Below are 16,831 nucleotides of genomic sequence, written 5' to 3' on the forward strand. Positions count from 1 at the left end.
GCTGGTGTTCTCCTGCAGTGGATACTCATTCTTTCCTCTTCCTTTGTCACTTTGGCCATTTTCAGGCTAATGTATGAAAACCTCTATTGCTGGTTTAACAAGATTACTGTTTCGCAGGAAATCTGCAGTTCCTTACACACCCACTAGAATCACACTATTCTGCAAATACTACCTTACCTCAGTGTTGCATCCTGGGCTGGTTCAGTTAGGGGTTTTAATAATGTTAGTTAGCTAGTTCTTTGTACCCCCATTTTCCCCTCACAATGGTCTGCTCCACGTTATCTACCATTGGAGCATTCCCATGTCATTCTTGTAACCACCCCCTGTTCATTCCTGAGAGTTCTGTATCTGTTACCCCATCCCCGTATTCCTATTTGTCCCGGAACCCTGTATCCACCCCTGCTGTGTTCCCGTTGGCTGCCATGGTCCATGTCACTCCCCCGTTGCCTGTCCCCATTGGGCGAGGGGGGCTTCCGCCCCTGTCTGCCCGCCCCCTATAAAACCCCATGCTTCCTTTGTTTTGTCACCATCTTGACCACGTGGGCACTAGGAGAGGACGCCACCCTCCACCGCGGCGGTCACGCGAGAATAAACTCTCTTCAGCCGTGAGAGAGTGTGCCTCCTTGCCCCTTTGTCTCCTCTCAGCGTCGGTTACAGAACGCAGCAAACCCACGCGGAGGCTTGGCACTAGAGCCTCCGAACCCACGGCAGCCCTGGTCCAGCTGAAGGGGCAGAGCCTAGCTGGGCTGCAGAGCCGCCCAGGACCGGGGCGAAGAACTCAACGCCGCACCTCAGTTTAGCTACTTCCTGCACAAACACATATCATATAAAAAAATTCTTCATTTAAAACAGCTCTTGTTCGCCCTGTGGACAGTCTCCTTTTTCCTAGGTCAGACTTCCACAACAGCAAATGGACAGATACCCTAATTTGTGCAAATAGCCCCTTCTCTGTAGAGATTGCTGTCTCTAGTTAGGTCATGCTACTGTGCAGTTTCTGTCCATGGTTTTTATGCAGTAAGGAACTGTTGCATCAATTATATTTTTAAATAGCTGAAAGGAATTTCAATTTTTTTTAACACAGTATTTCAGATGGGTTCAACTAAAAGTTTTCCAGTTGAATTTAGTCCCCACTAGTTTCTACAATGGCTGAATAAGTGGTATTATTCTGGTCTGATTTCAGCCCTTTGGTTCCTGAAGTCACTGTTGAGCCTCTAAGGCCTGAGATGGCCTTACGGGCCCAGAAAGGCGGCCACAGCACTAAAAAGGTTTGAAATACTAGGAGATGACCATTTCCAGTTCAAAGCATATAATTAAAAGTGAAAATAAGTGCATTTAAGAAACATTTGATTATCACGTATAGTACGTAGAGTTACAAACTGGATTTCTCTGTGAAGCATAAAGCTTTACATCTCTTCCCTTCAGGAAAATTGTCTGTTGATGTGTCTTACATCCTCCTCAATATTCCAACCTTAAGCCTTGCTCACATTCAGTGATGGCTGCAAAATTAGAAGCTGGTTTTGAACGTGTAGCCCTCAGTGTACATTTATATACATATACACACAAATTCTGAACAAATTATTTTTACGCTTGGCACTAGCTGCACTGGCATGTTTGAGAATCTGACAGATTTCTGCATATGTAATCAAGATCTCAGTAATCCTACATAATTAGCCCACATCAACTTTTCTAAAACAGCCATCTTTCCGTATAATAAGAGGGGATGTTTACAAGGCTCATTTATCTTTACAGTTGGTAATTTAATAAAACTGTGTTTCCAAGACCTGAACATTGAGTTAACAATTGGAAAGGGGAGTCCTGGAGATAAAGAACTCATGAACACCTTTGTCAATTACTTTTCTTGCATAGCAAACTGCAGGCAAAAGTACTTGCCAGTTATCAGGATGAGGCCATCCCTAAACAATGAGCACTAGTTGGGTTCTTTGACCTGCTTTTGGCCTACACTATTATGACCCCACAGGTAGGTTTCTCTATGTTCATTTTGGGGTACTAGTGGTTAGAAGATATGGTTTTCAGAAGACCTTAAAGAAAGTCTTCTTCCCTAACTACAGGTTTCCTTGATTGTGAAAAAGAGAGGGAAGCAAGAAGTCATTTTAGCATATTCCAGTGATTAATATGTTCAAAATATTAAGAAAGAATGCTTTTGAATGCACACTTTTACATATGATATACACATGCATATGTGTGCTAACATTAATTAAAAGAAAAAACAAGTAAAGGAAAAACAGTCTAAAAAAAGGGAAAACAGTTAAAATAAATGCTTTCTTGAAGTACAAAAACCTGTATGTTTGAACTACAATTGAATGGCTTCATATTCATATTAGTTAGTCACTAGGAGAAAATTATTATAGAGGTCTTGCAAAGACACAATTTCACTATCAAGATTCTTCCTTGGAAGATGTTAAGAAATCAAATAATATGAAGCTGCTGGAGGAGAAAAGCCTAAAGAAAAAGGACACAATATTTTTTTTTTAATTCAGGTAACAGTTCACTATTAGATAATATTAGGTGTTCCTATGAACAAACTATCATTTGGATAAATTATCCAGAACCCATTATTTTTGCATCCATATATTTAAAAAAAGAGAGCAATAGAAACAGCTTTTCCCTGCCTCTTGGCCTAGGAAGAAATATATTGCTTAACTAGTAGTAAGAAAAAATATAGCATGTTAAAAAAAAAAAAAAAAAAAACAAAAACAGATCAGTGAGAATAAAACAACAAAAAGAATAGTTCCCTACCCATTACTTCCCACTGAGTGAACTTTTGACATATCAGCAAACTCTTCCTTTCGCTTGCTACTACTGTTGTACTGCTCACTGTACAGTTTTAAGGACATCTGTTCAACAGCATCTCTTTGTGCTTCCAGATAGCATAGCTGAACCTCAGCCTAGAAAAAGAAAACAAAGAAGGGAAAAAACAAAGCAGAACATTACAAAAATAATTCAGAAAGAATACATTTAAAACAAATATTTTTGGACTGCAACAGTTTTAATCAAATTATTCACACCATTAGTTTTCTCCTTGTATGTGATAGTGAAAAAGGCTGAACCATTAAGTCAGAGAAGAACTACTGCATAATCCCAAATGCTAGAAATGAACTACTGAAGTTTCTATCAGAGAATGTGTTATATATTCCATGAGATGTATATCCAATGGAATATACATCTGCATAAAAATGTCTGGACATGAATAAAAAAGATATTAGAAACCAAGCACTGTAATAGAACAGGTAGATACATAAAGTTATATTTCTTACAGGTTTCAAGATTTATGTTGTTAACACACTGTCTGTGCTTCATAATTAATGAAAGGCATATTGCTATAGGTATTTTTCCTTTAAATAGTAATAGTAAACAAACCCAAGCAGATTGGCATTATTCACATTCTCCTTTCCTGTATCTGGCACAGACTGATTACTCAGCAACTTTAATTGAAAGGAAAAAGGCAATAAGTGAGATGTGCTGTTTTCCATCAGACTGTGCCTGTCCAGAAGAATGTGGAATAATATTTGGCATCATAACTTATTGAATAGACACTTTATTTATTGCAGCTGTGGTGATCAGTATTCTTCTGGGGCTCAGAGAACCAGATGACACAAGGATAAAATCTGCTGTTTGCCACACTTGCCCCTAGGAACAGCAGAAAGAATAGAGCGTAGAGTAAGTTCAAAAGCACTTTGGGGCTGATATGCCATTGTTTTCTTTTAATATACTTCATTGAAAGAAAAACGCATTACAAATTCTGATAATGCTTCAAAAATCGCTACTTCTGTGTAACTACATACTTCTACTTCCATTAGGAGTGGAATGCCTGGTTAACTGTTTGGTGCTATGGCAAGTTAATGCAAATGGCACGGAGGAAATTTTGTATAAGGACTCTCCTGTATTTTCTGCTGTGGGAGACAGGGAAGTAAAGAGTTAATGTGTTTGCTGACAGCACAGCAGAGTTACCAATCTGTGAAACAACAGAAGTCATAAAGAGAAAGTAGTGAAAGGGCTAGAGAGAAGGGCAGTCTGTAAAATGTAAGAAAAATGCAAGCAAGTGAAGGGAAACAGGCACTGAAGAATGTCAGTAGGGAAAGTCTGAAAGAAGGCTGGAATGTCTTTATAAGCCCGTGGTAATAACAGTTTCTATATTTGCTTAGGCCTTGCCTTGGTGTATTTTTTTGCTGAAAAATAATGTAAGTAATTTGGAAATTCCATTTCCTTTTAAAACTTCTCATTCAATCTTTTATAGCTTTCTCTCTCAGCTGCTTCTTACAATGAAATTAGTTATGCTTTTCAATAAATCCCAAGATGTTTTTGAGAAATTTAAAAACAAACCAACATACAAACCCCCCCCGCAAAAAAATACAAAAAATACTAGCAATTTTCGAAGGAGATAGAAGATAAAGATTCTGACCAGCCTATGCATGTCTTTCACTGTGTATTTAAATATAATTCAAGGCTTTCATACCTATTTTAAAATAGGGGAAAATTAAACCACAAAAGTTACCAGTGAAGAAACATTATCTAAACTAATTGGGACTGTCCAGTTAGAGTAAAATGTTGAGGTTTGAGAAAGCTATAAAACTACTCTGCTTTCTCAGAAACTATAATAAAATTGCTATTTTTATAACTCAGAAACAACCAAGGCAGCAAATAAACTGCATCACCTTCCTGTTCCCCTTCCACCTGCAAGTGCATTTTCATCTGAACTGATAAACAGTCCACTTCCACAATATACAGAGGTTCCTGAACAAATTGCTTTTTGGAAGGATTCTTCACCAGTCAGGATAGTCTTTCAGCAGAGTATTTTGCATTTGTCACATAAGGCTATGAATGTATTATTTTAATTTATTCTTACCACAAAGCAGTAATCCACTGTATCATTTTAATTTCCATTATATATGTTGGCATGACACATTCAGTCTAAAGTCCTGTTGTCAGTGACCAGTAAATTTCTAAAACAATTAGATCTATCAATTAAAATCTATGAGTGTTTTCAGCCTAGAGGGGAAATCTTGTGGAAAACTTGAAGCAAAAAATTCCCTTATTTTCAAGACAGGTTTATAAATCAAGATAAGTAATTCCTACTTTTTTAGCTATGGGTTTTGGCTGGAGTTTAGGTAGAGGTTTTGAGGTCTTCTTGGCTGTTACTGAAATTGTGTATACAACCTTCCTTATCCCCTCCCACCCCAAGACTCCATAAAGAGGGAGTTGCCTAAGATCTGGAACATCACACATCATAATCAAAACTGAGCCCTGAATTGTATGAACACAGGCTATTTCTTAAATAGCAAAACTATCACAATAATTTAGATAATTTTTTCCCCTTGTATTTTTTAATTCCCCATCCTACAATTTCTTATATATTTTAAAATTAAAATGTTAAAAATAAAGGCAGCAGCTTTTTCACAGGTTGTTCATGCCCTGTTCACTTGCAAAAATATTTGTAGGCAACCCAATCACGAATACGGAAAATGGGAGAAGAACAATTAAATAGAACAGTGGGGGCAAGAAAAAGCAGGACATAAAGGGCAGGTAAATATATGAAGAAGGATAAATAAGAATCCACTATTTCTTCCTTGCAGCTATAAGGCCCTCTTGTACTAAGGATTATGAACTCCATCAACATCATACCCTACGAAGCCTGAATACAATCCAGTTCCTTCACTTCAGAAATATGATCTCTCTATAAATCAAATATTTTTATTTTTAAACCCAATTTCTATCAACGTTTATGAACAATTAAAGCAACTCAAACTCAGACAGCACAGAGTTTCAGATGGATCTCTGATTTCTCTTCTCTATGTATTCATCTTTCTCACTGATATACTTAAGCATTTTTTTTTTTGTCTCTGTTATACTGATATCAACTGCAAATCCAAAGAGGCTTTGAAGACCTTGAGTAGGTATTGATCAGTTTAAGTCTCAAAAACTACATTTTACAGAATCTGAGCTAACAGGTACAAGGCACAATATAGAAAAAAGTACAGAGCACAGATATGCAATAAACCTACTACAGTTTATTTTCAACTTAAAATCTTTAGTGGCAATCAAGGACTAGTTTTGCAATATTCTGGGAGAATAAAGTAACAACTTTATAAATTCCTAATCAAATATAGAAAAGCTACTTGATTTACATTTAAACCTACATTGTATGCATTTTCAGATTCCACTACATATAATTTTCATTACATAACACAAACTTAAAGAACAATCTCTATAACAAACACAGCTCTATGTACACAGATATCTAGCAAACCCTCAAAAATTCTACTGGGATAAGCATAGTCCCAAATATTGCTAATAGAAATAGGGTGGGAGGTAATAATTCACTTACTCCTAGTGCCGCATCTTAGAATTGAAATTCAGTTCTTTTTCTTTGAGGATGTAGTACATCTGAATATGTGAAAAATTGAACACAGAGGGGGAAAAATGGTGAGGAATTATACTCAGCAGTAGTTTTTCACTTCATGTTCCTCTTCTAAGTGACCATTTTTGCAATAAAAAGACAATGAAGATGCTGATGAGTCTTGTTACACACTTGTAGGGATTCTCTACCTACTAGGATGGAATGAGTTTAAAATATTCTGTTGTAAATTAAACTGGAATATTTCCAATTACCAAATTACAAAATTCTGTCATTTTCCTGAGCCTGCAGGAATCAGTCTCTGAACAAGACTATGAAAATACTGTAGTCTGAGAAAAAAAAAGTGAAAAAAAAGTCTAGACTAGTGCCTAATACTCAGTTCTAGTGATTGATTAATAATGGTAAATAATTTCAAGGCTATTTTCTAATGCTCGTTTTCTAAAAACCAAGAACTTATAAATAAATTGGGAGAGCCCAGGGTACAAATCTGTTCCTTAAGACTGGCTTTGCATGACAACATAAAATGTCCTTTACTATACAGATCACTATATAACATGGAGTAATCAGTGACAATACAAATCAATGAAAATACATTGTATTTCTTGTTAGACCTACATGTTGGAATGACCTTATTCTGAAGTGGAGAAAGACAAGGGATAATGACTCTTACTGTAGGAGGAAGGAGACTGAAAGGTTATATTGTATAATGTGTCAAACAGGAGACTCAAAATTTACACCAAAGTAAATTGGAGATATGAACTCAGAGCTAGTGATTTGCTGCTGCAGATTTTTTTTAATTTTGGAATGTACTAGAATAAATATCATTGATTTGGTGTTGAAAGGAAAGTATTTTCAGACAGTGTCTCCCAGGGAGCACAAGTGATGTGTTATGAACCATGTTATGGCAAGCAAACAATTAAGTTAAATTTAAATGATGAAAGTATCCTATCTTGCTGTCACTGTTGAGCAGGATGGGAATGAAAGACTCCAAGTTAGAAGGCAAAGAGAATGAACTCCCCTTTATTTCAAATGCACCATTCTGTATATAGAGAACATCATGCGGACTAATTTCATTGGTCTTAGAGTAAAAACATGTCACACCATTGGTGTGCAGTGAATGACGCACAGTAGCAGAACATGTCTATAAACAATGTGAACAACAAGATAGATTAGAGAATTATTTACATTCTTTCCCAACTGCTTCCCAGGCTCTTGCCTGGTTAGAAAACCTTTCTCTTTCTCTCTGACTGAGCTGAGAATATCCACATCTTGCATTATCCTTTCTTTACAGTTCTATAGAGAAACTTTACTTCTGCCACACTACACTGTACTTAGTGAGAATTATATAATAAATACAGATATTTCATTCCTCTGCCATTATTTGAACTTAAGCTGAATAAAACCAGCCTCTGAAATTAAAGCACACAATCCAGTTTCTGCCAACAAGGAGGTGGTCAGATGGCCCCAGGCAGCATGTAGACTTAGAATGCTCACCCATATGTATATTTTAAAGAACTGCAAAGTCAGATGTCCCTTTTTAAAAGGATGCACATTCCAGCTTGTCACTCTGTATATCCACAACTAGTGAAATTTCTTGAGATTTAAAATTGAGACTAATTTCTTTCCAGAATAAAGTTGGTTAGAGTAGCATTTGTGTGCTTAAATACTTAAAGCATTTTTTTCTGTGACAATATGCTGAATACTCGTCCATGTATTTATTAGAAGGCTTTATGATGGAACACAAAAAAGACCCTGGCACTGTCACATTACAGCTACTGAATAAAATTATGTTGAGAAGTATATGGCTCAAAATATCTTCCATGAAGATGTAGATTACAGAAAGCATTATTTGGCAGGCGAGAATTTGTCCAAAAACTCTATATGGACAGATTTGATCATCCACCACACCATCCCTACACCCAGCCAACAGGTCTTCTATTGAAGAAAACACCTAAGGTAGAAGGAATACTTTCAAGTCACACCAGTGTTTTAAAAGGCATTGTATAATAAAATAATAGGATCACTTAGGCTGGAAATACCTTTAAGATCACTGGGCCATCATTTGGCAGCATTAGGCTTCTTGGACTTAAAGTGACTGCTTCTACGCTAAGTTTAGGCATTTGTTTTTGTCCCCTTACTCTGCATAATTAAAACAGAGACCTTGCTGCTATTGAATACTTTCTTAGTCTGTTGCCCTTCCTGCATTTGGCTTCCTTGATTCTTCATCTTGCACACTGTCTTCAGAACTGAATCAAATTAAAAAAAAAAAATCCTGTATCATGAAATATGTTTACTTCGAGCTGAATATTTGAGAGTCCTATTACAAAGGACACACTGTGTTTTGATCATGCATCTGTTAATCAGGGCATGCTTGTTACCAGTTAAAAATCTTAGCTAAGTGTTTCTATTGTCATAAATATCAGAAATGTTTTTATATCAAGAATAATGTTACTGCTTTCCTTTTCAGTGTGCTAAAACCATCACAACAATGTGAAACCTCCACACAGAATGAGCAAAATTACAAGACAACAACATTTGTACATATCAAGGTATTTAAACTCCATGTAGAGTTTAAGTAACAGCACAGTGAATTTTAGGTCTGTAAACAGGAGTCATAAAATTAAATTTTAGATAGGTAGGGTAACATTAAACACAACACAAGAGCATGGCATGCCCTGTGCATTATACAGACCTCAGTTATAAACCCAGAGACGCTCCCTACATCATAAATATCAAAAAGCATTGAAGAAAAGTATGAAAGAATTAACCTCTCGAGAGGTTAATTAACACTGAATAGTTTCTGACAACAGCATCCCAAAATTGCCAGGTGAAAAAAAGTCCTTGTAAGAATGGAAATTGAACAAAGGCTGGGACCCTTTTCTACTTTTCTTGTCTTGCAGGTCTGTATCTCCAGCCTGCAGAAAGAGAGTGACAGAGAGTCTAATAATTGGGGGCCAGGTGGGGAACAGGCTTGCTCTGACAGTGGAAAGGCTGGGATGACAGAACAGTGTTTGATAAAGACATGTGGGAGACACAAATTAACAAGGATGCAGATCCAGCCAAACCCATCAACATAACAGAGTGCATTTCTTTGTAGCTGCCACATGCCTTCCATCTCCTTCAGTGACACCTCTTCATATGCCACAATAACTATAAACCCAAACAGTCCAATTCTTACAAACCTAGAATTTGTCCTATTAAATTAGCAATTCATCAAAACAACCTTAGTTTCCTCCCTGTCAGGAAGGGAAAACAATTGTTATAGAAGGCCCGAACAAAAATATGTTGTACATAAAGAAAGACTGAAGACCTTTCTGGGTCAGCCTCAGGACCCTCAAGCAGTCAAGAGCAAAGACCTGTCATGCACAGAAAGTGCTAAAATTATAAACTTAATCTTACTTAATTAAAATCTCCATTATTTGCACTGTTCTTAGTGTTCCTACCATTTTCTGTGTTTGCACTTCTAGAGCAATGAAGTGCCCTAAAAAAAAAAGATGGGTAAAGAGTCTGTCTATCATCCAATGCACGGATACGTCTAAAAGTCACACTTCTCTGTAGGGCTCCTGTACCAAATCACACGGAGCAGCAATGCACCTAGCTCAGTTCGTAGGGCTGGGCATTCAGAATGGCTGTGCTCTTAAGGCGAAAGCTACCCATGTTCAGGATTTAGGACAGCACACTTGTGCAAGAGAAATTCCAGAGTGCTGGTGCACATTCCACCTCCCACTGTTCCCATAGCAGATTGACACATACATGTCTACTTAAAAATAGCAAGGAAAGGTAAGTTTCTCAAAGCCAATACTTCCTATGGAAAACTATGCAAAACATCCCAGGAAGGCATGGCAGAACTAACATAAAAATTTTACAGCCTTTTCCTTGTCAGTTTTACCATGCTGTACTAGTAGTACAAAAACAGCTTATTTTTTCCCCTAGTAGGTCCATTTTAAACTTCTATATGCTTCAGAAATGCTACATATTTATTAGCCTAGTCATAAAAATATGTGTGTGCTTAATAACTAGTTCCAAAATTTCCTAGACATATCAACTCACAAAATTGCAGAAGTTTTGACCTAAAATCTTCTTTTGATTCAATGTTTTGAGTCAAATATTTTGAGATGTTCAATAGTGTCAAACATTTTGAAGTCAAACTCCTACACTGTGTTCCTCAAAGACACTCATTGAATACTTATTTAACTTGTTCTGAAATTGAAGGAGATTCTTTCCATGCCTTGATAGTCTATTTGATGTTACGTTACCCCTAGAGATATGAATGTTTTCTTACTACACAATTTTTTTCCTCCTACAGGGAGAGATTACTGGGAATTTTTATCAGCTTTTTAGATATTGAACTATTAATAACATAAAATTGTGCAATATCAACACTACTCTGTCTCCACAGCACAATTAAGCAAGAATAGTCAGACTCTGAAGGAGGATATGTCAACTAATGTCAATTAATTTATTTAAAAATAGCAGGGAAATATAGACTCAGTATTTTCCCTTTACATTACTTTCCCTATCCATATGTATAGATTAGTTTTAGCAAAAATATTAGTAATTATTCTAGAAACGACAAAACATATAGCTTAATATGTTGATTTGTACAACTGCCTTGCTGTGTATAAAAATCAGGCACAGCCTGCTGCTCCTTTGAGTTTATTTATGCTCCTCTGATGAGGAGCCTCTTGACGCACCTGACACTTACTGAGGTAGAGGGAACTGTAAAAAGATAACTGTTTTAAACATAAAATATCTGTATTGCTAAGAGGTCAGCTTTGCCGCTGCTGACTTCATTGCAATTTGCATACTATTAAAGCATTATCCATAATGTTTGTAAAATTTAATTTTAAAGCTGTGCTGTTAAAGATGTTTACTGAATTGTAAGCACCTAGGACATTTGGGAAATTTGTTAGTACTCTGATAGTTAGAGTATTTCTGCCTCACTTTGCTCCTTATTTAAACCTCTCACAAAAACACACTGTTTTGTTTCATTCTATGACAATGAATCTCTTTTTAGTGCAAGCTGAGAAATTTAAAGTATTCTGCAGTAGTACAGTAATCGAGATCACTTCCCCTCTTATTCTCAATATATTTACATTTGTTAAAAATGTCACTAACTTACTTATTTACTTTTGCTGGGGGCTGAGATCCAATTATACTCCTATAGTCTAGAGGTGATGGTTATGATTTTCTGCTTCACTCTAATACAGGCTTTCTCATTAAATCTCACAGCTCGGTAATCACAGTCATCACATTTGTGTTCCAGTGCTACATCCACACGCACGTTCTTCTTCCCTGGATTTCCATCCTCCTTCCCTCATCCCCTCCCCCAGATCTTTATTTACTCCCTAGCAGAAACTGCAAAATTACAGATGTATAATGTGCAGATACAGTCTTTGCTTCCTTTTCTCTGCCAGACTAGCACTCTAAAACACACTTCTTTTGGGAAGTACTGATATTAACTGCGTTACTATAGTACATGAAGTACCATTTCCTTTGAAGTATTGTAAAAAAGTTGTCCTTAGATGATAATGGAAAGGATGGAGTAAAGCAGGAACAACAAGAATCACTTTACATACTAATAACAACAATTTAGTTATCAAAACAGTACAGAACAAGCATGCTTTTATACAATTCTTTAAAAAATTTAGCTTCCTAGGGTTCTAATAGTCTTTTCCTATGGTTCAGGAATGCACAGTAGCACTCAACCCAGTGCCTGTATCCTTATTTCAAAGAGAATCATTCAAACCGACATCCACCCTGTCAAGAATCTTGACTTTGAGCTGCTAATGCAGAATAAAAATCAATATAAATTTTGATCATTTGATGAATATTTACTTCTTTCTTTCGAGCCTGGGGATTTAGAATTGAAAACTGCTGAATCAAGTCATTTTATTTTTTTTGTGTTTGTGCCAACACCAATTTACTACCCTCCTGAAAGTTCCTGAACAAGATGTCTCATGTGGCATACATGTTGGTTTTTCCTGTCAATCACAACTGTGTGCCAGTAGGGAACCATAAACATTTTCCTTTCATACCCTTAGTTCTCCAAAAAGGAATATTTTGATTACTTCCTTGGAAAAAGGTAAACTTGTCTTATTTAGACATACCTTAAAATACCTATGTCTATTTTTCCAGGATAGCTGCTGTGCCTATATTGAAACTATCCATTAAATATTTTCTTTTCAGTATTAGTCACTTCATACAAAGGAACAGTTTACAACTACTGCAAATAAAGCTTAGCAGCACAAAAGAGATAAAAATCTATATTGACATTATCACTTCCCATATATATTTTCTAAAAAACTGCATGAAAATTCTAACCAATATAATGCACACCAAATGTTTGTGAAAATTAAGATAGCAGGAGATAAATAGATCCCACAAGCAGGCAATTAAGATATGACTTTAGTTTGCATTTCATCTTTAAAAGAAATGGGCCTTCTATCTCAAAAAAAAAAGTTTAGAAAAAAAGTATATGTAAAGCTCCTATGTTTCCATAGTGACTGGGGTGGGGGTAAGAGAACAGGGAAAAGGAAAAACGATGCTTCTAAATTTGTAAAAGATCTAGATTAGTTTTACAAGAACTGTAAATGCAAGCAATTTTTCATCTTGCAAAATTTTTTTATATATGACTCAGTGGCAGACAGGCTTTATCTTGAGCAATTTTGCTGGTCTCTTATAAATGAAATAAAAGTGGCAGCAGCTGTCTTTCAGAAGGCTGATATAGGTTTGTATAGTCATATGATATTATGGAGACAGATGTTTTAAATAAAATAAAATATTTAGATTGCTAGATACCTTGCTAGATACAAAGGCAATTATAGGATGTCTTTGTTAAATTAAATTTCTCATTCTTTTGAGAAGAAAAAAAGAGAATTGTCCTGGAAACTGTACCAACAGGAAATGATTCTATATCTAAAACAGCTGGAGACTGTAACTAATATAAATTTGCTTGAAAATAAAAATTCTGTATGCCTCTAGAGACATGCAGCAAGATGCAGTAAAACCAGATGTGATAAAATTATTCTTTAATAGTGTGTTTATATAGACATATAAAATATTAAGATAAGATCCACTCATATAGATAGACTTTCAAAGCTAAAACAAAGTAGTAGAATAATTAAAGCCCAAAACGGTATGAAAAGAGCCATCTTTTTCTAACAATAAAAAATGCCCATTTTGGTGAATGCTGCCTTTTCAGAAACATGTCAGACACCTTAATTTGGCAACAATTCCAATGTGATAACACTTTATAGCTTTACCAAGACAAAATACAGTGGAAAACTTCTCTCAGCAGTTTAAGGTCGATTTTGATTCACATCTATGTTATATATATCAAAGTTCCAAAAATTACTTTAAAAGTAAAGCCAATATCCAGTACTCAAAATCCTTAGCTACTTTGTTTAGGTAAGCTTTTCACAGTACATAAGGGAATTTTTCCAGAGCAAAGGCTGTACAACCAGGTCTTACGTGAACCCTTCAAAAAATAAATCACTCGTTCTACCTAGCCCATGTCTAATGTGACTCAACCAACATTCTCTTTCCATTTTGGTTGAAAATGTTGCAGTATAACAGACTGCATTCTGTGTACTTGTAGCTTTACTCTTTGTCAAGGCCTCTGTTACAAGCTTGTCATGACTCCAGACCCAAACCTGCACAGCTGATTTGGTTAAAGCACCCAAGCTCTTAACTTATAAAGAAAACATTCCAGGAGGAGTGTGAATGCCAAAATGTAAGAATAACAGTTTTACAGGTCTGCCTTTCAAATCATCATTAATAAAAATCCATCCAAATTTGCATAGCCACCTTCTTCCTTGTTCTCTAATGAAATGATACTCTAGCATTGCTTGTTCAGTATTACTGCTTGCTTTCTAAGTAATTTTATTTTGTAATTTAAACAATTAATTAAACTTTCTATCTCTCATACTTAGAAAAACACTCCAGCTACATAAAACCAAATGAAGCATGCTCAAGATATTGGAAATGCTGTATTATAGTCCCTATACAGGAGAAGTAAATAGTGTTAAAGATTCCTTTTAGAAAGCTTCAGGTTGGGTTGCTTTCATTTTTTTCCAATAGCCTTAATTGGCTAAGTGCCTTTGGGCCAGCTAATACCCAGAGAGACCTAATCTCAGTAATCTCGTAAACACAATGATTTCAACAGATTTTCATCAAAGACATGACCATTACATGAGATTCTGCCTGTTTGGTGCTATATTATTTCTCATTTAGAATGTAGTTAAAATTGCCATATTGATATAAGATTTATTATGACAGAGTTCTGTGTTACTGAAAGTCCAACAAAAAGGAGATATTTAGCTATTTTTATTAATGTTTAGACAGATGTTTAAATGGATATGAACAAACATTTTAGTTTCAAAATTAAAAGGAAATAGATTGAAAAATATCAAAACCACCCTTCTGAAGTTATAGATGTCCAAAGACGAAATGTGTGTAACAAATGTTCATGTGAATATACATTTACAGATTTTTTTTTCCTTCAAACATTAGGAAGTATAACTGAGATAACAATAACACAGCACAGTATAATAATCATATCTGCTGCATCTTTTTAGTTTAACACCTGACCCATGAAAATGTGACTTTTCTGCAGTTAAAATAAGATGCATAGTGATTCAAGGAATCTGAAGTTCAATTACAGCAAAAAATATGTCAAGGGAAAGCTTTAATGAAAAGATGCACATTTCCAGTAACCATAAACAAGGCAATAATTACATTTTTACATTAAACTGTTAAAGAAGTTGAATATTACTACGTAGGAATTCTGGAAACTCAGATTACAGTAGACTGTAATCTGTTTTCAGAGACAAAAATAAGCATGAGTTCTAAACATTCTAATGACATTACAAAACGGTGTGGGACACATGCTCCATAGAAGTGAAATTATCAACAAGAATCATTATGCACTGATTAATCTAGACCTAACAGAGGTCACAAACTGATAAGTCAAGGGTTATTAACATATTTTAAATTAAATATTTTAAATGCAGTTTGGAAAAAAGGTTTTATTATAATCTCACAAATTTCTTAAACAGATTAACTGATACTGTGAGGATTTTTTTGGTTTTGTCATAGCATTAATTAAAATGGAGGCATTAAGCCTGAGTGTTACAATGGAAGGTTATATTAGAGATTTTATTAATAGGCACAGGCAATCTATTAAACAGAGAAGTCAGGACCCATGTAGTGGAATGGTCTAAAGCCTAAGGGTATTTTTAGCAGGATATAGATAGGCACAGGTGAGAGATTATAGCTACACAAGTAACCTTGTGCTCCAGGTCCTCTTTGCTGAGCATGCATGAAAACTGACTTTGTAGTAATCTGTTTCCACAGATGCCACATAGGAATTATGCTTAGAGGTACTTTTGCATTACATGTACACACAAAATTTGGATCCAACCACAAAACCCTACACTTACTCTTCAATTGTGTGTCCAAACCATAAAAAGTTAGCATGCTTTTTTGGGGATCTTGATTTCTTTGTAACTGAACCATCAATATTTCAATGGAGTAGGCTCAGATTAAAAGTTCAAGTCTTGGAGCTATCAGAAATAATTATGCTAGAAAGTTGTATGGTAGCAGGACATTATGGTCTTATTTATGGAGCTTAGGTAGAATTTCCAATCAGCATGATTGCATCTATTTCTAGTGCTTTGTTAATCGCTTCCTGAAGCTGCTCATTAAAAGCTCCTATGTCAACACGTAATGCTGTGGTGGCTGAAACAGAGATTGGGAATACAATCACATCTCATGGCTTGGCTGAGAAGTACCCTGCAACACTGTGCACTTTATCACAAATGCTGTTTTTCCATTTGATAAAATGCCTTACCATGTCATGGAACAGTGGTCATTTATTTCAAAGGAACAAGCTGAATCTTCACCATTAAATGCTGGATGTGAGAAAACATCATTCTATTTCTGTCTCCCTCAACAATGGAATTGCAGTGCGGCCCAAGTACAGCAATTTAACATCTCTCTTACAACAGCCACAGAAGTGATGACAGCCCTAGACAATAATCACTTGCCAATACCACAGTACTTACCTACCGCCTGTGAAAGCTCTCACAGCCGTAGTCAATAATTGAACCGTCCAATTCCACTGTGCTGTATGTGATTGGTGATATTATCCCTTTAAGTGTGTTATTTAAGTTTGCAATGCAGTTAATTGAAACCCTACTAGATGCAAATCAAAAGTTTCAGTCTTAATTGAGATATTTTGAAAATTGAACCCATTGCTTCAGGCAGGTGCTACATGAGATTCCATTAATATAGGTAATTAACATTAGCCTCTGCTTTAATTAACATGCACACTTTAATTAGTAAAGCATTAACCAACATTAAAAAATCTGATCTTCATGCATCACAAAAACTGCAGAGTTATGACTATGTTATTTTTTCCAAGACTGTAAATCATACAACATATAAATTCTTTTT

At 35.7% G+C, this 16,831-nt stretch overlaps 1 protein-coding gene across 1 annotated transcript in view; it reads right to left on the minus strand.

Annotated features, from left to right (window-relative positions):
- The window catches only part of AKAP6 (A-kinase anchoring protein 6), a 214,325-nt gene that overhangs the window by 81,516 nt on the left and 115,978 nt on the right, over window positions 1–16,831 (minus strand). Inside the window, exon 7 of the mRNA XM_053981199.1 lies at window positions 2,758–2,906. Coding sequence (XP_053837174.1) covers window positions 2,758–2,906 — 149 coding nt within the window. The remainder of the gene's footprint in view (window positions 1–2,757; window positions 2,907–16,831) is intronic.

Source organism: Vidua macroura, chromosome 6 (genome assembly GCF_024509145.1).
Source record: "Vidua macroura isolate BioBank_ID:100142 chromosome 6, ASM2450914v1, whole genome shotgun sequence".
In the NCBI taxonomy this organism is placed as follows: domain Eukaryota; kingdom Metazoa; phylum Chordata; class Aves; order Passeriformes; family Viduidae; genus Vidua; species Vidua macroura.